Below are 23,856 nucleotides of genomic sequence, written 5' to 3'. Positions count from 1 at the left end.
TAAATCTGCTTTGATGCAATGCCTAGAAAAAGATATCCAGCATGAGCAAACAGATCATATAGATGTTCTAATAAGTTGTCTCAAGGGTTTATGAAGAGTTGTTATGCTCATAACACGAGGAAGCAGATACGAAGATAGTACACCATGCATGTAACATCAAATATTCAGCAGAGATAGTAATCAGAAGTGCTGATACTGATATTGCAGCTACAATGCTTGGTGACATGCATCACCTTAAAGTGATTCGGGACGGGCGATGATTTAAGATATGTTAACCAAAATACATGCTGAGTTCGGACAGTTAATATGTCAAAACAAACGTCTTATGTGTTAAAGTTTAGATGGTTAAGAGAACTGAATTTATCGAAAATCATAGAGGTAGTTAGATTGCAGAAATCGTAAGTTTATATAGAGGAAGTTCCGGGACATGATGCAAAAAACTCGGGGCTAAATAGATAACTTGAAAATATTGCTATGACATGAGAAACAATTTCCATACGGCTCCTCGTTTCTGAACTATAGGCATTTAAAGTTGCAATATGGGAACTTATATATATGTATAAAATATACATTCGAATATTATGAATTTTCAATGGATGTATTCGGTGGAATAAATAATTCCACACTACTATTTGTAGTCTAGAGGTGGCTTATGTCTAATGGTTGCGATAGAAATGTGTGTGCATTGGAACAATTTCAGTAGGTGCCGAAAAAAGGAAACAGAATTCATTTTCCTAAAGCACGTCGAGCTTTTAGAAACGCGACAATAAAACACCCGATGAGACAGTAAAAAAAAATTTTTTTGTTTAATCTCACGAGCTGAACTGGCGTGAGAGAAAGGTTTTCAGGTAAAAGCAAAAAATACATTGAAATATAATAATTCTTACAAAGGTTGATGTGGTAAGACGATCTTGAACGACATAAAGATTCTAGATTCCCTTGGCTGCTTTAAATGATTCTCGAAGGGTAGAAAAATTTCAAAAATATAGTTTTATATTCTTTTACAACAAATTGTGGTTTTATTTAGTCTAGAGAAATCAGAAATTATTCCAAGGATACAGTTACACCAGTTCTCATATTTCGACTTTTTCTCTATTCTCTAAAAAATATTGATCAATATTTCAACCTACCTTCTTCAAACCTAAGGAAATTAGCAGAAATACCTCATGATTAGAAGTCTATTCGCTATTGATTGAATTTTCGCAATTGATTTGTCAACTTATTTCATAACAAAACATATTTCCTTGGACTCAATTTAGTTTGGAAACAAAAGACAAACTTACGAATTAAATTTAATCATGAGTTGACTGTTTCCCGAGTAAAATGGAAGATCAAATTGGCGGAAGACATTTGAAAATAATAAAATCACTTTAGAAAGATACTTCAGATCTGTTTATTTGCCAAACTAAATTTGTTACATTCAGGTAAAAATGATTCAGAAGTTTTAAGGATATTCCCAGAAAACATATCTTTTGTGTATTTTCGAGAATAGACGAAACTCCTTAGGTCTTGGAGAACCAGAGTGTCGCCATTCCATCGATTTTTGTTTTGTTTATGGATCGTAAAGTCTCATCCATAGTAACAATTCGTTTTAAGAAGTCTACATCGTTTTCAGATCGAACGCGATGTTTCTACCCTTGCACGCTTTTGGTCAACATTCAAACATTTGGGGATCCATTTTGCAACAATTTTTCTCATGTCGAAATTGACGTGAACTATGAATGCGTTCGTCTGAAATATTCAGTGCTCCAGATATCCGTTTTAGCCCAGTTCGACGGTTTGATAAAATCATGTCATCCCGATCGGTCACCATCTTCAATAGAAAATTTTTCACGGTCACATACGAAGGACCATGATCACCAAGGGTATTAAGCATATCTTCGTAAATCTGCTTTCCTCTTAACCCTTTTAAATACAGGTACTTGATGATAGCTCGATACTCCAATTTTTCCATTTTCACAATTTCGGTGGACATGTTTTTTCTTTCAATTTATTGCGTAACTCTGGTTTACTTTCTTGACGTCAAAATTCACACTGACACTTCTAATAAGTTATTGTTCGTTAGTTTGGTAATTTGTTTATGCATAGAACTGGTCTAGGCTAACTGGATATCAATACATCCTTGTGTAGAATTTCCAGTCTACTTACTATTCCAGTAGCATTCTTAATTGGGGATTCGTCGGCGCTCTTCTCTCTCAGACAAGTTCCTTCAATACTGTCTTCTGCAGCATCATCTACACGAAATTTTCATAGATCTATTTAGTCGTCTGCGCTCTTCTCTTCCAAAAGCCTTTCTATATAGGTAGAAACCAGTTCCCACAATTATTCTTCTATGTACTCACCTGGACGATATGTTAGGCAGGCGTCAGTACTTTTTTCTCCCAAAATTGTATCTGCGTAGGTGATAACAAACACTCACACTTTTGGTTTCTATATCATCATCTGGATAGAATTTCAGGACTCTATGCTCTTTTCTCTTAGAGTTGTTTATCTGTACTTAATAGCAACCAAAAATATTTTGGTTCAGCGTCACTTGAACGATATTATTATTGTTCTAAGTGGAAGTCTACGCTATCACGTCATAAAATTGTCTCTGCTTAGGTAGCAACAAGTTCCCAAAATTTTACCTTCTCCAACATCACCTGGGTGGTAGTTTCCTCATGTTAGGCAGGAGTCTGCACTCTCAGGCACGTTTTTGTTTAGGTAGTTCACACAATTTTGTATTCTGCAGCCTCACCTAGATTATATTATTATTATGCTAGGCAACCGTCTGAGCTCTTTCATCTCAAAATCATTTCTGTGCAGGTAGCAACCATTTCTCACAATTCTGTAGTCTTCAGCGTTACCTGGACGATATTATTACAATTATTTTGAGTACTTTATTCTCTTAAAATCGTTTCTGCGAAACAGTAACCACATTTATATTTTCTGCAGCATCAACTGTATGATATTTTCATTCTGAAAAGCAGATCTTCTCTCTCAAAATCGTGTCAGTTTAGGAAACAACCTGTACCCACAATCTGTTTCCTGTATCGTCCATCGTCCATCACATGAACCATATCAACATCATGATAGGCAGCTGTGAGGAATCTTTTCTCGCAGAATCCTTTCCTCGTTGACCGCAACCAGTTCTTTATATCACATTTTGCTGTCTTTTTTCAGGTTAACCCCAGCTCTTGCCGGTATGGTTTTGGTTTCTGCTACTCTATTGAAATATTTTGGATCTGGTCCAAGATGGTTTTACATCGTAACGTCCTTTGAGGGTTTTTGTAAGAAAAACTGGTGGACTACGCTTCTATATATCCAGAACGAGTACAATGTTTCACAAATGGTGAGAAACTTCATATGTTTATAAGTTTCATGTTATTTCTTATGCCATAGCGCCCAATTTTCAAGTTTCTTATAAAAAGTACTATAAATTTTATTCAAAATTTGGAAATATTGACGTGAAACCTACATTGGACTAAAGTCTATTATGCTAGATAGATTTTTCACAAAGTATCGCGATGATTGATTGAGTGTTTTATCCAGTTATTTTGCTGGTAGCATAAGTTTCATTCATTGTATTATTAAAATTGTATTTGGATATTAACCTAGCTTTTCAATTTATCATATTATATTGGAAAAATATATCAATATATATTTTTATATATAATCAAAGAACAATGTTGATACTTCTTTCTCGTATTTTATAGAGCAGCAATAAATCCTTTTCGATTATTGTATTGGTGGCTTAGGTTTCAATTTCCTTGCAATTATCCGTTTATTACTAAGCTTCTCCCCAGGAAATCAGGCTCTGATAGCCTTAGGTATATGGCTAAATCTAGATAGCCAAAGCTACTTGTTGATTCTTCTGATTCCATTGACAAAACCAGCATATTGAGGGACAGGTCCCACAGTGTCATTTAGTATATTCGATATTCTAACAATTGTACCATTTCATTGGACGTTTGTTTGAATAACATCCTTTTCTACAGGCCTCTTCATAAGTTCAGTACTCGTACAGTACAAGCTTTGCGTCACCAATTCCTCTCCGTACCTCCTCTATACAGCTTGACATGGTCCTTATGACTTGCAGTGGTCTGGCCAGTTCTTCTTCAATGTTGAGTTCGACAAGCTCAAGATATTGTTGCAGATCGATACCTCTAGAACCAATAGAAAAAATATCCATGCACATGATATTGACACTGTACTGTTGATCTCTGTACACATTGAATTAATTGTCGTTATGTTTATTCTAGTGTGTTGGACATTCTTGGTACCTGGACGTAGATATGCAGCTATACTTTTTTTCACCATTGATATTTTTTATGTTGATGAAATATCCCAAATCCGGAATTTCTATGGTATCACTGGCTACAATAGGATCTATTATTTATTCCTTTGTAAGGGCGTACTTAGACGAGATGTCTGGAATATCGTCCACGTACTATTCTCCGTAAATACTCAAATATTTTGTATTTTATTTAGTTTTTCACAAAATATACATTCTAGGACTCCGACTTCTGTCTATATGAATAATTATTATTTAAAAACAACAACAAGAGCTGCTCCATGGTTAATGGGTACTATTTTGGGTTATATTCTAACGAGAAGGTGGTGTGAGAAAGTGAAACTGTCTAAGGTATTCTGTGATTATGATCAAATTAGATGTACACAATTTGAAACGACGTAAACCAACTAAATTAAACTTACGATTCCATCTGGTTTTTACTATTATTGATTTGTTAATTCTATTTTTCTGATATTGTTTCAATTTAAGATGTATTCAATGTGTTTCTGGACCATGAGCATAGGAGTAATACTTTTATGTACCTTTTTGGGACATAGTACACTGAGAGGACCTGATTATCGTAGATTTGAAAACGCTTTATATATTGCTCTTTTAAGACCAACATTTGCTTTATCCGTAGGATGGGTGATATGGGCATGTGCTACAAACCATGGAGGTATGTATCAAATTAATATAATCATGTTGGGATCGTGAGTTTGGTTCTTAGTTTATCAAACATTCTGTTATACATATTCCATAATATATAATACTTAATCCCTCTCATTTTTGAAACTCATTCTTCGTCATATAAAGCAATACACATATACATCTAGAGAACATGATCAAAATGTATGAATAACTTTTTTGGTATGGTATATAATAACTTACTAATTTATAAAGGTGATACTGATATCATTTCTAGTGAATTAGTGCCATGATCTTCAAGATCTAGAGTGGGAAACTAATGATTTGAGGAGATTTCATAGAGATTAACAGATATTTATTTGATGATTCATTAATAGTACGAGAATCAAAATATTATTGTCTTCTATGTAACGCCCTTTGCTTGAGCGGTAGCATTAATTCCATCGAGTCCCAAAGCTGTTCCATAGGATTGAAATCGACCGACGGCGCAGTCCATAATAAAACATTCATATGAGCATTTTCTAGATATTCAGTTACCAGCTATACTTAGATGGAAATGAGGATGCACTATAGATTGGGGAATATTGTCCTAATAACTGGCAACATCCAAATAATCATCCAATAACTTGAGATAATTTCATCCCTACGAACATCGCTTACTATCACAATTGAAACGCCGTGATAACTTTACATCTGTTGAACAGCGATAAGACGTTTTAGATTTCCAGATCATTTCTCCATACGAAGTTGCCCCGTATTAGGATGAAAACTAGATCACCTCTAGTTAATGGGAATACCCAATGTGATGTAAGAAGCAAGCACTCGAGTGAAGTAGTTTGAGCTAGGGCTGCCGTGTAGAGATTCCAGTGGATATTGATTGGATTGAAAAACGTGCCTTGGTAGTTGATTCCACAGATTGGTATACCAAACCCTTTTAAAAGCGATCAATTTGTACAGTGCGATAACTCTGGACTCCCCATATTTCTCTGTAGCTTCAGACATAAGCCAGAAGATCAGCGGTTGATCCAGTTCTATAAAATTTGTATGGATGGTCGCTGAAAGTGTTAGCAGGCGCAATATATCTCAATATTCACTGCTTAATGACTTTATTCATGATCTTGGCAATAGCTGTGACTGAAGAAATCGGACGGTAGTTGTTAGGAACCGTATTTTTTCCTTTTTTTAATATGGGTTGAACACGAGCAAGTTCCCGATCTGCAGGTAAAATATTTCTTTTATATGATAGAGAAAATAGTCTGCAGACAATTTCTCACAGTCTGGCCGTTCACAACGACTTGCTAACTGACCTGGAGTGATTGTAAGATCCCGTAATGCCTGTAAACGAATAGATCGGTCTTGTAAAGAATTCGTTCAAATTGTACAGCCACTATATTTTTCTCTAATTATGTCAGTCTCACGGTATTGCCTCATTAAACGACAAATAACAATGGGTGAAGAGTTAAAGTCTTCAGTTACACTACTATAGTTTCCATCCGCTTCAATAATTCCTACTACTTCCAGATTCTCATCCTGGCGTGGATATCGTCATTTTATGTTTTTCCGTTCACTGAATTCTAATTTGACTAACAAAATTAACGTTGTAGACATCGATATTAGCAGAAAAATACTGCTAGCATATGCTTTCCAATCATAAAAAAATGTTTTATCAACATTTTCTGACTTACTGATGACATACTTCAGGTAATCAACAAAACAAACATCACAACTGAGTACTAAATATTTCACGGTAACTTCAGAGCGCTTACAAGAGTTGACTTGACAAGACTGACGTTAAACAGTCAGAAGAAGGCGACTGCGAAGCTCTCGCACTACATACTCAGCGATTTTGACATTCAGGCGTCAGTCGGCGTTGTGCTACAGCCATGTAAACATGTCCACAATTATTGATACGTTTTCTACAGACTGGAGGCTGCAGCGCTGCAGAAATCCATCGCAAAATTAGGGATAAACTTCGTGAGTGATGGTGTTGTGCGTGAATGGTGTCGAAAGTTTAAAGATGTGCATTTTGAAGGGAGCCAAGGACTCAAATCTGTCGTTTCAGATGACTTGATTCAACGAGTAGACGGAATGGTTAAAGAAAAGTGCAGATTAACCATTACTGCTTTGTCTATGGAATTTCCAGAAGTTTCAAAGTCTGTTTTGTAAGCTACTTGAATTCATTGGGGGCAACTTTCTTTGAAGAGAGTATTGAAAATCTTGTCCGCAGTTATCACAAATGTCTCAATCTTTTCGGTGATTATGTCTAAAAATAACTAAATGAAATTATTGTTTCATATGAACTTTCTTTAATTTATAGTCTATCGGTAGTTGGGATAAAAACTGCCTTCGTATTTATGATTGATATAAGAAATTAACTTGAATATTCTAGATAACGCGGAAGAAAGTAAGAGTGATATGATTGACAAAATAAATGATAATTGTTAGTTAATCAGTATTGGAAAACCACCAGAGAAACTAAGATTATTCAACATTTCACTCATCGCTTTTCATTTTTTGATATATATATAGACTGTTCATAATAATACATTTTCTCATAATAAATTTTTGTTACGATGACTAACCTCTTTTTCTTTTTAGGAATCATAAATCGGTTTTTATCATTGCCAATATTCCAGTTCTTGAACAAATTCATATACAGCATGTATCTACTACACGTGACAGCTTTGTATATGATAGTTTTCTCTAGTAAAACTTCAATCTACTTCAATGTATTTAATTTGGTAAGTGAACATTCTGTCTAAGCACTTGTCACCTGTCACCTGTCATTTCTGTCGTTTTCATTTGGTATGGTACAAGTCAATTGAGAGAATTTGTAATCGACGGTAACAACACCTTATTTCAAAATTTCATAGAATTGGAATATTTTGATATGGATATTGATTATATCATACTAATTCAGCCTAGAAAAATCAGTTTTTAATAATACTAATTCACGTTCATTATTTCCTCATCATCATTCAATACTTTTAAACGAATCACTGATTCTTAAAATCAAATATTGTAATGCAAGCCTGGATAAGTTCCAACTCTTTTTCTCTTTCTGTAAAGTTCTTTGCTGTCCAATGCCCATACGGTATCATTAACCTATTAATACCGTAAGTATAAATATTTTGTATATGGCAGAGGTAAAAAAAAACAAAGAATTGTGGCAAGATGATGGTACCGCTTCAGAATGTTTTCGATTAACGTTATAGAGAGATGCATCGAACAATTGAATTTAATGATAAAAGTAACAAAACTGAAAGAATAAAAGATGTCATCACTGTCATCAACAAAGATTTCATTTAGTAGCTTGACCTATTGAAATACAGTTAGGTTTATAAGAAACCGTCTTTTCGTTCTATAACTCACATCAATATTGATGCTATTAAAAGAAGAAGAAACAGTTTAAAATGTAAATATGTTTAAAATCTTTTAAATGTTATAAATCAAAAGATCAATTACCAACATTTGAAGACGTTTTAACTATTCTTGATACTAATAAATCTAGTCCGCAATATGGTTTAAGAAGTACGGTAGACAGAGAAGTGTACGTAATAAATTTCCACAATGGTTTGATTTTTATAAAAAATCCTTTTACGCCTAACGTAGGGGTATTAGATAACGCGTTGCTTAAAATATTATTTCAAAAAACCACACAAACTAAATACAGATAATACAAATATGTTAAAATTGATAGAAAGCAGACGAAAGAAGGACGAAAAAATAAAAAGATAATCGATAGTTTGAGATGCTCTACGTTTGGGACACTGAAATATATTCAGAAAAAAATATATCACACGTTGAGAGCAATACTGTGACAACTCAAAGGTCGTTTCGAAAAAATCGACTTTAAAGCTTTTCAGCTCTTCGAAAATGAATATTTAGTATATTTGAAAGATTTTTCCTCCACTTACACAACCGATATTTTAGCTGAAAGCTATATTTAAGTTGAGATATATCTCTTCTTTCACATTTTTTTAATAAAAAGTGGTTTTTGAAAAGTTAAAAAAAAAATCGAGTCTTGACTGAAAGTATGGTTCAAATTGAAATTGTAATGTCAGTTTTATATTTTTTTTTTGCTCTATTTGAATAATGCATTCATTAACAATACATATTATACCTACTCCTATGTTATAAAAATAGTCAAAAAATGGGAAAAATAAATAATGAATATCGAATTTCTAAACTTTTATTGTATAAAAGTTTGAAATTAAGAAAATGTAAGAACTATAAGTTTTTTAAAATTAATATTAAAATCAATATTTTATTTTGAAATTAAACTTAACTAAACGTAACTTAACAAGGAACAATAGTTAACGTTAGGAACATTATATGGATTCAGTGTTTCATTAGCTTAAACATTAATTGTCGCAGCAGGTACTTTGCTCTAAAGCAAAATGTGAAATATACTTAATTATGAAATCAGAATCAGTCTTCTTACAGTTGGCCTTTTTTATCATTTAGCTTTTGGATTGGTAGATTTTCGTAAAATGTTTCAGGGACAACTCCACTGTTTACTAAAGTTAATAAGTCTTCTTTTTATTTTGGGAAATAGCAGTAGGTAATCCCTAAGCTTTTTTACATTCCAATTTATCAAGGATCTTCAGTCGTTTTTCTTAGGTCTTCGTCTGTATCATTCGTACATGATTTTCTTTTTCTTGTGTTCAAAAAAATACTTTCGCATCTCATTACCGTTAAGTCTTACACTCTGTACAAATCTCTTACAATACGTCCACCACTATATGATACGAAAAAATGTTCACTTAAAATACGTGAGTTATGCAGGTATTATAAACTCGATTCATAAATAATACTATAATAATAATAATAATAATAAAGCTAAAACTGAATATGAAACATTTATAACAATTTATATTTAAAAAAACCTGTTTCAAACTCAATTTTGAAAACTATTGTTGTTTTTTCCTATCATATTGGCTCCATTTGAGAATATTTATACACTAAAGGTCTATGATAAGTCGGTAAAAGATAAGATAAAGATGGTTACGGTTTTGTATAGAATAGAATCACGGAATAGTGAAATATGAATAATGACATATAATGCGGTACCCCTTTTAGATTGAAAATTTGGTAGGAGATTGAAGGTGCAGTTGAATAATTTTATTAAAATAATGTATTAACATCCCTTAAGGTTAACCTCCAAATTTTAAAATTGATTCATCAATTATTTTAGTCTCTTATTATACGAAAATAATTGCAATAAAATAAACAACAAAATTTTGAGTTTATTGATAATATATTATTTATTTTTCAGACTTATTGGTTCTGGGGGATATTCATGTACATGTTTGGACTGTCCATCATTTGGGCACTCATATTCGAGAGCCCCATGATAGCTTTAGAAAAAATCGTTTTTCGAAACATAAAAGATAATTAGCATAAAAATTCATTGAATTGTAATTAAATATAACTGTTGAACAGTTTATTATCAGTAATTTAAAATAAATGTTGAATAAATTTTTTTTATTTATGTTTGATAATACTGTTAGGCAGGCATATGACTCGATATTGAGAAAACACCCTCACCAAGCTCTAGCAAAACTTGGAATACCTTAGAAATCAATACGATTGGTGAAAGTTACCCTCCGTTACCTGCAGTGTTGTTTGATTTCCTGAGGTGATTCTTAGGGGTAGTAAATTACGATTTATAATAGCAAAAAGCAAGTCCTGGGATATTCAGATGTGTTCATAACAAGAACGAAACAGGAAGTACAGAATATTTTTTTAATATTTGAGTAAATAGCAAAATGATACGGCCTACGTGTCAACGAACATAAGACCGAGTATATTTGATTGAATGACGATTTTTTAAATGATAACCAATAAAAACTGACAACAGAGCAAAACAAGGAGCTGTTTTTGAAATTTAAAAAATCGATAGATAGATTGGCAAGAAGCTATGAAACAGCTGGAGATCTAGGAAACCTATTATAATCGAAGGATATCTCGAAAGTACTGAAGTTAAGAATTTATAGGACTGTTAAACAACTTAAAGTGTTATAGGGTAGTGAATAAGAAAGAGGAAAATAGGCTTAACGCATTTGATAAAGGAGTCTGTGGAGGAGGCGCAAACAGAAGAAGAGGACTTCCACATAGTAAATGACTATACTTCAAGTCATGTGCCTATAAGGCCTTATTTCTTAGACCTTTTTTTAAATCTTTCCTATACAATGCTCCCTAGGAGTCCCTCCTCTCCTTTTCTCTTTTATCGGTGAGACTGATGGGATGTGGGGCGTGAAAATAAACTTTCCTACTAGTGGTAACATGGGATGATGACTAAAACCAATAATATTAAATATGACCTTATGGTAAGTGAAAACTTGTTTGAAGGATATTTAGAATAGCTATTCAATCATACTAATTTTCTTTTGGATTCACGATGATTTAGAGGTTCAGAATAAAACAAAAACACTAAAATTGCAATTAATAATTATTTAAGAACGACATTTTTCTTGATACGTTCCTGGCAACTAAATATAATAAGTTCAATGTTATTAAGCTCTTGAAATAATTAGTTATTTCTGATAAATAATGGAAACTAAGGAAGAATTTATATATTTAAAATCAAACGGACTTGAGATCTGAAAAAACTTTGCATTAATACTTGACTCAACACCGCTTAAGGCTTCCATTTCCAGTAAAACATTAGTAACCCTTCTATAAACGGGGGAAGATTTTAATTTTTTCTCAAAAATTAAGAAATACTTTGTGTCCAACACATAATATTCTCAAATTCAAAGAATGTTAGTCTTGTTAGAAATGATAGTTCGTTTCGCCAACGCCATCTATAAAAAATTTGGGTACTTTTTTGTTAAAAAATCATATATTTTGTTATGATATGTTTCGGTAGATGGCGTTAGCTACGCCATTTGCATTATGAGATTATAAAAAAATTTCGGATACAGATGAAGAAATTAAGCGGTAAAGTGAGGGACAAGAAGAACACTATAGGAAAAGGACCAATATATAGAAGAGAGAGATGATGAAGAAATTGATGAAAAAAAAGTTAATAGAGGAATTAAAGGAAGAAAATAAGGAAATCGAAATAGAAAGAGAAATGAAAGTCCTAAATAGAAAAGTAGAAACACTAGAAATAATCAGTTAGAAAGGAAATTCAAAATTAACAGGAATGGAATACACATAAAATTTCATAATAAAAGAATTAAAACTTGAAATAAAAATGAATGTACAAAATATATTTTATTAGATATGATAAAAGTATTGAGAAAGAAGTAAATTGAAAGCATTATCAGAAAAAATCTACATAGAATCGAACTTGACGAAGAAAGGACTGAGGATAAAAAAAACGCAAAAGCAAAAGTGATAGAAATAGTATAATAGGTAATAGCAAGTTTATAGATAATAGGGAAAAAAGCGACAGTACTTTGAACTTGAAAAGCATTATTGAATTCATAACATAACATCAGAGAAAACGGTGACGGTAATGAAAATAATAATAAAGATGAAAGTGGTTTTAGTGGAAAGAAAAAAACTAGAATGATTCTAAAAATATAACAACTGGAAAAAGAATAAATAGGAAGGGGGTGATAATATTAACTCGAGGCACAGCAGGAGAATAACAACAGAACATGGTGATCAACACGAACATGAGCGAACGAAGAAACAATAACAGCCAAAGATAAACATTAAAACAGCGGAAATGTGAAGGAAATCACAAATGAAACTATACCATTAAGAACATGGAACAAAACCTTATTAACTGAAGAGGAAAAAAATCTGAATGGAAATAGAGGAACGTAATATAAGGATAGTGGGACTGAGAGAGACAAAAAACAAGTAATGGAAAAATGTTTTCATGGGAAGGTATAATATATATTACTCAGGAGTACAAATAGGAAACAAATCCAAAAAAAGAGTATGGATGATGGTAGGACATAGACGCAGAAATAGGAAAGTTCGCGGCCATTTTGCCAAGAGTGGTATATACAAATGATGAAAGAAATAACAAAGAAAATATATATTTCTAGAGATTGAAATATCAGAATATGAAACGACGTGGAAAAAGGTTTAAGAAGTGGAAGGAAATTACAAATAGAAATAGACAAAGAATGCTTTTCTAGCCATTATCTCACTGACGGAGATTTTGAATAATGCGAAATTTTGAGAAGATACCAACTCTAGGAATAACGTGAAGAAACTAGAAGGACGTACAAAAGCTGCTCAATTTATATTGGAGCAGGGAGACGGAAGTAATTAAGAAAAACATGATAATATATAGTAATCAATAATTGGCTAGTGGACTACATTGTTTATTTGATGAAGAGGAATCTGACTTATACTAGTTGAAATGTGCAAAATCGTGTCTCACAACATAACAAGATTTCTACTAGGACTCTAAAAGCCCGCACAGGCTAACCCACTTTACACACGTGTAGAAACTTGTAGACTAGTGTTCACGAATGATATGTTAGACATTATATTGAAGTATACAAATAAAAAAAATCAACCCCATGAACATAAAATATACTATTATGAAAATAAACAAAAATAAATGACGAAAGTTTGCTCCAACGTTCATCGATATGGGAGATAAATCTGAAATTGAAGCTTTCATTTGGCTACTAATTATGCAAAGCTTATTGAAATGTACCCATGAAGACCTCGTATGAATGTGTTTCTTTTGTTATGCCTAAGATTCCGTGATTATTTGACTGTCAGAAAGAGTGAGACAAACTTTGACCAGTTTGTAAAAAATTGTGAGGAGAATTATATATCTGGACCTAACAAGACAGTGCATGAAATGCTGGTTCTTTTCCTAGGTTAATGTTCGTTCAACAAGTATATGCCGAACAAGTTTGCGAAATAAAGAATTAAACTCTGGCTGATTCAAGTGAACAAAATGGTTCTTTGAATTGTCGAATTAATTGCAAACAAAAACAGTTCTTCTTTCGAATAACTTGTTGAATTGAGGAAGAAAAAGTAAAAATATGGATAGAATAGAATTTCTCCCCAATGTTCAGTATATTCAAATTTTGAACTTTGGTGTTGGATCTACAAAGAAAGTCGGTCGTTTTAATTTCAAGTATGCATCGTAACAAAACTGTTGACGAAAATTGTCAAAAATTTGATATATTATTTGATTATAGTAGCACCAAATGAGGAGTTGATACACTGGACAAGAAATGTGCGATATTTTCAGCTTTCCCGTCAAACAAGACGTTGGTCCAAGGGTAAACACTTGAATTTTGTATCAATTTTCAAAAAACTTCATAAAACAACCGAGAATATTCAAATCCTTCACGAATCGAAGAATTTACAACAAAAAATTATGAAATAAATTACGCTTAATTGTAGTCAACATACTTGTAATTGCTATGGATTAAGAAATAGCAATTGTTTGATAGCATCTTAAGAATTATCTAAGATGAAATGATGTTGTTTGATGTGCAGTTAAGCCGCTCCATTAAATTTCGCAGCCATCTTCGTCATCCTATACCTCTCTTGCCCTCTATCATTCCCCGCATAATCAATCTTTGGAATTCGTATCGTTGTCCCTTCATTACATGATCAAAATACTCCAATTTGCGAGCTTTTATGGTAGTCAATAATTTTATTTGTTTTGACAGTTTGCGTCATTTTCGATTCTATCTGTGCATGATATTCGTAGTATTCTTCTCAATATCCAAATTTCAAAGTCTTCCAGTTTTTTTATTATTGCTTTGTTCAAAGTAGCTGCCTGCGCATTCCGTACAGTTACGTATCACAAGTTTTTACATCTAAAGAGGTTTCTTTCACTTTCACCTCTTCAGGGGTTATTCCCAATTGGTAATTTCCAATTTGTAACTGTGTATTATGATCTTGCATTTTCGAGGAGAAGTGTATGTATTTAGTTTTATTTAAATTCATGTGTAGTGGGACTCCATTTATCTGCTTCCTATTCTGCTAGTACTTCCTGGATAATTAATTCCGAATATATATTAAAAAGTATTGGTGATAATATGCAACCCTGCCTTACTCCACGTTTTATAGGTATGTATAAGTCCACTTCTAAAACCAAATTAAGTGTCACTCATACCTTATTCTGTAAAGCTTCCAAGAATGTCTTGGACGTGTGACTCATTAGTAGTATCGTCCGATATTCTTCGCATTTTCGGGCATTTGTTTTCTTGGGATTTTAACCAATCTGATGATATAGTGCCTGTATTATAAATAGTATTGAAAATATTTGCCAGTATTTTTAATTGGTCTTCCTCAAACAGCTTAAGAAGCTCATCAGGTCCCGATATCTTGTTATTCTTCATATTTTTGAGTGCATGTTTGATTTATTCTCTTGTTATATCTAATCCACTTTCCAAATTCCGTGTTTTTGATGTTGATCTTGCTATTCCGTTATCATTGGAAAGTTGTTGTATATATTCTGTCCATATTTCTAATTTCTTTTGAGTATCTATGATTATTTTGCCATCTTTATCCACTAATAAGTTGTTCTGTCATTGCTTTATGCTTCCTACTACTTCCCCAACTTTCTTATGATTATCATATTTTCATTCTTTCCACATTTCTCATTGAGCTATTTCTCTTTCGCCTCTATTATTCATAATTACAGTTATTATAAGACATTAATAAATATGTATGATTGAAACGAAACCTTTGAATTTGAGGACCTGAAGAATTTGAAAATTGTAGCAATTGTTCATTGCATAATTGCCTTCTGGTTCACCCATCTGTAGCTGTTAGGGAATACGATTGTGTCAGTATCAGTCACTAGTTGAAATTGTTAATGAAAATAACAATATAATGAAGTCAGTTTGATATACCACAATAATGACTCTCAAAAAACTTATAAACATCAACTTTCTAGGAACATTTTCTTCATATTTCCGTTAGTTATGAATTCCTTTCTGTAATACTTCCCAAATAAGTTTTCTAATAATTCATCAATTTTCGTAAAATTAGGAGTTGAGAACAATTTGATTTCGAATCCACTTACATAATTTTGATATTTGGGAAGAGAAAATTTTTGGAATTGATCGTCAGTCGGTATGTTTTCGATTAGAGATATAATATGTTGGGGAAAGAAGAAGTTGATTTCATAACTTCTTCGAATTATAAGCTCCTCGAATTTCAAATATACCACACATTATAACAAAAACATTTCAATAATTACCATATTATATAATGGCATTTATATACAATTAGTGATAGAGAAATTCACCACTACATCAAAGGCATGAGTAATTATATTTTCAAACTACTCTAATTGCGAAACTTATTTAATATATAATTAGCTCTTATTGATAGTTGTATCTGTTATTCATTAAGTTATGGAAAATTGGAAAATATATACTAATTGGGAAATTTTCTATTATTTCTATTATACTATTTTCAAACGTATTTAGCGGATCGTGTTTAACAAGGTAAGTACCCTATTTAACCTTTTTTTTTTTATCTTACAAAAAATTGAGATATTTGTAAAGTTAGTTCATCAACGCTAATATTGATTACAACCCTACCTGCCTAAGAATACAATCTTTGAATAATTTGAGAATCATAAAGGCACACTACTATCATTAATATGTCTGAGTTTCCCTAAATTGTCATTTTTTGATAACTTACACCGGTCCACAGATTTTTTGCGTAAGGATTATATATAACTTATTTCCTTTACTTTTATACATATTATACAATAAGAATAATAACATGGAATACTCTGCTTTAATGTGTTAAAAATTAATGAAGATAAAAATTGAACAAAAACAGTTTATTTGAAGATACCAAACAATTTGTGATGCACTCTTACAAAAGAAGTCTTAGGAGTAGGATCCAAATGATTGAATTTTTCTGTCATATTCTGTGAAACTCTTCCTTATCAACCCCAAATATAGCCCTCCGTAATGCTTCCGGAAAACTGGCTTGCTTATGTTTTTCAAATTTCATTATATCTCGATAGACGCACACTCATCATTCTTTCGAATTAGCTTCCATATTATTCACTTCTTTAGAAAGATAATGTAAGTGATCAGCTCGTCATAAAACTTAGATCAGTGATTTCCAAGAAAATCGTTATTTAATGCTGATAAACTCTTCACGGAAACTCTGCATCATCATTAACGATTATAAAATTTTTAGTAGTTGACCTCAACCGTGTTCGTATCAGCGAGAATTTTGGGACGGTCAAAAACTGTGACACCCAGAGATATCATGGAAAAAATCTTTGAATGCTACTGAACAACCACCGGTTTGAAACTAAGAAGATAAAAGATACTATCGGAATATCAAAATAATGCATTTGCCATACACTGTCTGAAGAGCTGTGCATGCGTGAGATATGCGCTCGTTTGATGCTGCGTTCCTCCACTTTAAACCAAAAGAACATTGGGCATTTTCCAGGCCTTATTGTACAGTCCAAGGAGTCGGATTCTTTATGTCGATTTATAACTGAAGCCCGGATTAACTACTACATTCTTAAAACGGATGGAAGGTCAAGACAGTCAATTGGAAAGATCGGACCTGCTCCAGGGAAAGCATAGACGGTTTCATTTATGGTAAAAGTGATTGGTATAGTCATGATATTTTGTACAACCACTGTATTCAAAAAATTAATACAGTAGAGGAGCGTATTTCGCATCATAGCAGGAAAAAAAAATTCTTCCATCAGAACAATGCATTTTCTTAAACTTACGTGGTGTCATAACTAGAATTTATGGATTGCACTCCGAATAGGTTGGCCACTCACCATATTCACTAGATTTGGCTTCTAGCGACTTATTCTATTTCCTTACCTGAAAGTTTCACTTTCCGGAGAAAGATGAGAGAGTTACGGAGCATTTTGATGAAAAAGACGACAACTAGTGTAGTTAAAAAACACGAGAACTTATGAAATACCTAAATTTTTGAATTGAGCTGACTGGAACTTGGAAAGAGCTACTATAAAAATTTAAAATAACTTTCTTTGAAACAAAAAAAACAATAAACTACAAGGAATCCATCCTTTTTATATGAAGCTACAATATGTTTTATGTTGGTAGATATTAATTCTGCAGATTATCTGATAGATTTCGTTTCCCGAAATCTTGTGACCACGGTAAAAGATTTCATTAAGACATATCGCACATTGAGAGGCACTTCTTTTTAGCATGCCATATCAAGTCCCCTCGACGATCAGCATGGCAAAACTTTCTCTATCTTGAGCTTTTCTGCTTCTTTTATCCCAGTCCATTCTCTAATATTCTTTAGCCAAAAGGCTTGTTTCCTTCCAATTCCCCTACGACCTTCAACTTTACCCTTCATAATGAGAGGCATTAAAAGAAAAAATTATCGTAAGCAACGTTTCGCGAGTTTTGTCTCTATCTCAAGTCTTTTCTCCTTCTGCGTCCCGTTTCTGTTGATATGTAGAAGCTCTAGAATATCCACTGGGACAGCTGCCTTGTGATACATCTCACTCTTGTAAGGAGAATCTTTCTCCTTATGTAGATTCATTCTTGATAATCTTATATAATAATAATAATAGATAAACACCCCTGATAGGGTGTGCAAACATGGTCCTTGGTTAGGTTAGGTTAGGTGCATCATTCCCCATAGGCCACGTCTACACCTTCTCTCTTATTTTTCTGCTAGTTTTTGACTTCTACTTTCTTAAGTTCATCTTCCACCTCTTCCAACCATTTTGCCCCATGCCTTCAAGAGTGGATCCAGCTTCTTGACAAAGTGGGGGTCATTAGTATTAAGACGAGTCCCTCCCCAAAGACAAGCCTTTCACCCACAAAGTTAATTACGTTGTTTTTGACTGAATTTTACGGAATTTTTACTTTGAACATCAATTTTTTATCGACTTTGAATTATATATCACAACGTCAGTCAATATACTGTATATTGTTGTTTTGTCTAGCGTAGTTCTCTATTACAGTTGAATAGCTGTTAATTAATGTGAAAGGTTTTATTGAGTCTATTTTGATTTGCTTAATAATTATAATAACATTTATCAATTCTAACTCAAAACTATATCTTAGTAAGTATTTGAAGGTAGACTGACTAAGGGTATAAGGACTACAATGACAATTTTACCAAAGTAATTTATTAAAAATTAAACTATGCTAATATGTACCTACGTTCTGAAATGGATATTAATAAGGGTTTAGTTTAGATTTTGTCTCTTCTCTCCATACATTCCCCAACAAATTAATATGCTGAGCTAAGATTTCCACAATATCTGCGCTGCTGAAGTCGTCAGTTATTATCCTATACTTTTATTCACTAATTATTACTTGGCTGATTATTGTTCTTATTGCTTTTATGCCCGTTCTTCTCAATTTTTCATTATCATTTGTTGTTACTTTCAAATAATCATCGTTTATATATATATATATATATATATATATATATATATATATATATATATATATATATATATATATATATTGATTTTCGTTCGTTTTGTGATTAGTTCCCTTGCCAATAATTTCGGATATCCAATAACTTCCTCTTTGCATTAATTATTTTTTCTTATATCTAAGTACTCCCTGCCTCTTTCATACCATCGAGGTACTTAGATTTTTCTACTTCCATAAATCCAAACTTACCAGATTTCACCTTTACCCATCGACATTGCTTTCCAAATCTCATTATTTCTGTTTTGTTTACATTGATTTTGAAACCCATCCCTCTGATCAACAATATTCCTTTGGTTTCAACTACTATATCATCAGCGTATGCGATTATGGGCCCATCATTTGACCTTAAATTCCCTTCATGAATTTTCTTCATGTATTCTAATGGTAAGTTGAATAGTGTTTCGATTTTTCAGTAATAGTAATCTCATACACAACCTAGACTCACCTGCTGGCATAACCAAGCTGAACTTTACTATTTTCTACCAGATATTGATTTAGCTCAATTCAATAGTCAGCGAACTGTTGTTTTGAAGATAGATACCAAATTACCACAAAAATCAACGAGTGCAGATATTGGTCTTCTACAGTCGTTCACCGATGTCTCGACTCTGCAGCATAAAGCATTGTTGAGATCAACAAGATAACACATTATATTTTTACAAGTTATCAAACTTGAGTTTTTGAATTCGTCATAAATAGAGCTCAAAATAAAACACATTTTGCAAAATTCTTCCCATTAATTAAATGGTTATTATAATTGGGAGAAAACTCTCATTAATCCGTCTAGCTGATACGGTAAGATACTTGTAGTAAATTCAATTCCTTCAATGACTCTGACTAGGTTTCAGGCAAAGTAGAACTAGTAGATTTTACACACGTGGTCCTTAAATCGTATTGAGGTTTTAATTCAAACAAAAACAGTAGAGAGAAAGAGTCAACGCCGCTGTAATCATTTTTTTTAGGTGATGAAATGCGTCGATATGAATACTTTCATATATATTGATATCTTTGTTGTGATTTTCCCAATTGTTAATAGCCAATTTTTGAACTACGATCTTCTGAAACATCATATGAATGTTTTGAATATTAATGCATTATCAGAAAGCTGTGATGGAACTGTGAATTCATTATTTAATAAGCTCAATCAAAGCAACATACCCGATGAAGATACTTGGGCATTGCAAAGTGAGTGAAAATATTTATTAAAAGTTAGTTTAGGTACTACCGATATTATAGTTGTGTTGTCAGATCTATCGTTTTTCTGGAAATGAGATGAATTATTTTTAAATAAATTTCATATAACCAAACTTTTGATTTTAAGCTGAAGTTTCCTTCAAAATAGATCCGTTGATGGCAAAATATACTTTATAATATTAGGAGTGTGATCCCAAGAAAAAATGATTTCTCAATCTTCATTTTTTTCGAATTTGATCGCCTTCTATCTAAGATTTATCGAATGTACTTAGCAACTTGAAAGAAGCAATGCAAAGGAATGGGGATCTAAACAAATATTTACAATTTGGATATGGCTTCATTGTTTTCCAAAATATTCTCTATTGAGATCATTTCACTTTTGCATGCGTTTGAACTAATTATTTGAGCACTTTTTCCATTCCGATTGAGGTATCTCCAAAAACACGTGATTTTAACGCGTCAACCGCTTTTTCAGGTCTTGAAAAACGTTGACTTCGCAATTTATTCATGATCTTCTGTAATAAATAGAAATCATTGGGTGTCAAACAAGGACTGTACGGCGGCTGACTTATCAATTGATTCAAAACAAACCGTTATTCCATCCCATGGAGATTTTGCTATTAACAAAGTTCTGCCCCAGCCAACTCACAGGACAGTGCGCAATGGATGATCCGGAATAATTAGTTATTTTTTTTTTTTTTTGGTTTCCCTAAGACTTGAGACAGAAGGAAAATATTTTTGAAACTAGAGAATTAGGGCCCTTTAGGCCGGAAATAAAAAAGATTTTCTAATCTGAATTTGCAAAGATTAGTTAAGATTAGTTAATTAATATCTTTCTATCGAATTATCGAGAAAATTCGGGGTTTAGATTTTCAGAACGAGCATTGAAAATTCTTTAGACTTGTATAAATTTTTTTAATTTTTACGAATACTTGACTGCTAGCTTGATGGCGCTGTAGAGAATGATTTCTGACAAGCAAATGGTGAAGTATCGTTCAGAATTGACCGTTCTAATGAAACGATGACGACTAATCAAGTTCTTCCGAAAATGCCAGTGACCATCTGGTTCGAAGTGATTCGTGCGCGAACAACTTTTGTTGGATTTGGTTCGTCTTGAGAGACCCATACAGTCGATTGTTGGAAACACAGTAAAACACGGTGGTTCGTCGCCAAAAGCAAGTTGATCGGCACACTGATGTGGGATAAATTCACTACGAGTGAGTCATAGAAAATCATCGCACGAAAATGGTGATGATTTTCCATTCCATTTTTTGAACAAGATCAATGTTTCAAGTCTCTCTCTCTCTCTTCTAGCCGTTTTCTATCCTTTGGATATAGGCCTCTCTCATATTTTTCCAGTTTTCCCTGTTCTGTGCCACTTGGTACCAGTTAAGTCCGGCTGTTCTCTTGATATCATCATACCATCTTTGTTGTGGTCTGCCGGTGCTTCTTTTCTCCCCCCAAGGTCTCCATCTTGTTATTTTTCCGCTCCAGTTGGTGTTATTTCGAGCAACATGTCCGGCCCAGTTCCATTTAAGACTACCTATTCGCCTCACTATGTCCTCGATTTTGGTTCTATTTCTTATCCACTCATTGGTTTTATGGTCTTTAAGCGTTATTCCTATCATTTTCCGTTCTATTGATCTTTGATGTACCTTTAATTTATTCGAGATTTTCTTTGTTAGGACCCATGTTTCACATCCACACCCACGGATGTGAATGTTTCAAGTATCTGTAAATAACTCAAATATCACTCGTATGACAACATGTCCTGAATACGTTCACTATTAAAATTGTCAAACTATGACGGCAATGTCATGACCTATTCACATCATTGTTGCCATATATCAAAAATTGAGTAAAATACCTCGTACAAAGCCAAATTAATCTAATAGTACGCAAATTTCAAAAAATAGAAATGAATTTTTTGAGAAAAATGCTCTTCTACATAACCACAACATGGCTGTGATGTAATTTAGTTCAGTGATTTGAAATGTAAGTCAAACGAGAGCTAAAATCACAAGTAGTAAATAAATATTAGTGAATAGCTCATTCAAAACATAAATTACTGTAAAAGTAAATACAACTTTATTGGTTTGTATGTTTTAGTGTTGGATGCGATTCCTAAATCTCCGGTAGGTCTTCTTTCATATAACATGGCACAACTTGGTGATTTCGATGAATGTATTCGTATACATTCGAAGAAATATAACATTATAGGAAAATATTGCCTGGGAAAAATTTCAATCGACAATCCAAATATTTATAACAATTCTGAATTTGAGCAAAATCAAGTACGTACTGAATTTATATTTTCTAACACCTTCCTTATAACATTATTTCTATCCTACCCTTTTTCAGCCTGTCAGAAGTGCCTCCCTACGAGAATGGCACGAATTGAAATTGAAAATGATTCTTTAAAAATTAAGAATTTCTTAGGTTGTTGAGAGCCACGAGTATGTTACCTAAAAGCAGCGTAAAATATGGAAAGTATCGGGCAGTATCAATTGTGTAGTGGTTTAGCAAAAGTGTCTATCAAACCAGTGAGGTAAAATGACATTTAGTTCTGTAACTGACAGATTAGTGAAACAAAGAGTTGTTTTAACTCCTTATTGCTCCCTTAAATCATAGACTAAGTAGCTGAAGAAGTGAACAAAAACTAATGTATGCTGACGACCTATTATTATTGGCAAACACATAATAACAGCTAAGAAAGAGAAGATAATAACAGGAATCAGAACTACTCATAATACTAATCTAAGGTTTTAAATCTTGGGAAGCCAACCAATAAATTCAAGCAGCGAAATGGAAATACAGTTAGACGCGAATTGAACGTAGTGAAGGGAGGACAAGAATCGAACATCAGTAGAACAAAACAGTTGAAGAGATATGGTGAAAATAATCAAAAGTAAAGAGGAAATCTACCAGATAGAGATAGAGTACATAATTAGCGAACCACATGGTACAGAAAGAACTGAACTGGAAACGGGCCTATTATAAAGGAAATGATAGAACCGGATGGAGAATGAATATTTTGGGTTATAACGCCATATGCCATTACATTTGAAAATATATAATACAGGTACAAAATCGTTCACGAAATTTCTCATCCTTCGACCGTTTCCACGAACAAACTCCTCAATAAAATAATCATTTTTCGACCCTGGAGCATCCCCTTATTTTTTAACCATTTAAATATCCTAATAGCATACAATTCACTGAAACCTCTCCGATATACAATGTAGCACGTTTTAGGAAAAACCAACATAACTGTCTCCTTCTACCTTCCACATTGTTTCTTGAAATTCTTCACAAATCCAGGCAAAACGTTGGATCGAACTGGGACGCAGACAGCAAAGCTAGTAGATT

At 32.9% G+C, this 23,856-nt stretch overlaps 2 protein-coding genes across 8 annotated transcripts in view; both read left to right on the top strand.

The window, feature by feature from the left end:
• The window catches only part of LOC130893819 (nose resistant to fluoxetine protein 6-like), a 35,113-nt gene extending 24,688 nt beyond the window's left edge, over window positions 1-10,425 (top strand). For 4 of the 6 annotated variants that reach the window (XM_057800216.1, XM_057800218.1, XM_057800219.1 and 1 more), the window contains exons 8-13: window positions 3,163-3,331; window positions 4,242-4,438; window positions 4,495-4,624; window positions 4,763-4,949; window positions 7,517-7,659; window positions 10,197-10,422. In XM_057800216.1, coding sequence (XP_057656199.1) covers window positions 3,163-3,331; window positions 4,242-4,438; window positions 4,495-4,624; window positions 4,763-4,949; window positions 7,517-7,659; window positions 10,197-10,319 — 949 coding nt within the window. In that variant the 3' untranslated portion in view covers window positions 10,320-10,422. Of the gene's footprint in view, window positions 1-3,162; window positions 3,332-4,241; window positions 4,439-4,494; window positions 4,625-4,762; window positions 4,950-7,516; window positions 7,660-10,196 lie in introns of all 6 variants that reach the window. The other 2 variants (XM_057800222.1, XM_057800221.1) reach the window with 1 other exon arrangement.
• A 5,851-nt stretch (window positions 10,426-16,276) lies between these two features.
• LOC130893664 (nose resistant to fluoxetine protein 6-like) overlaps window positions 16,277-23,856 on the top strand; it is a 29,980-nt gene continuing 22,400 nt past the window's right edge. Inside the window, exons 1-3 of one of the 2 annotated variants that reach the window (XM_057799937.1) lie at window positions 16,277-16,320; window positions 20,256-20,478; window positions 22,597-22,781. In XM_057799937.1, the coding sequence (XP_057655920.1) occupies window positions 20,259-20,478; window positions 22,597-22,781 (405 nt within the window). In that variant the 5' untranslated portion in view covers window positions 16,277-16,320; window positions 20,256-20,258. Of the gene's footprint in view, window positions 16,321-20,008; window positions 20,089-20,141; window positions 20,479-22,596; window positions 22,782-23,856 lie in introns of those variants that run through there. The other variant, XM_057799936.1, reaches the window with a different exon arrangement.

Source organism: Diorhabda carinulata, chromosome 5, assembly GCF_026250575.1.
Source record: "Diorhabda carinulata isolate Delta chromosome 5, icDioCari1.1, whole genome shotgun sequence".
Taxonomy (NCBI): domain Eukaryota; kingdom Metazoa; phylum Arthropoda; class Insecta; order Coleoptera; family Chrysomelidae; genus Diorhabda; species Diorhabda carinulata.
This window is presented reverse-complemented; position numbering and strand designations above follow the sequence as displayed.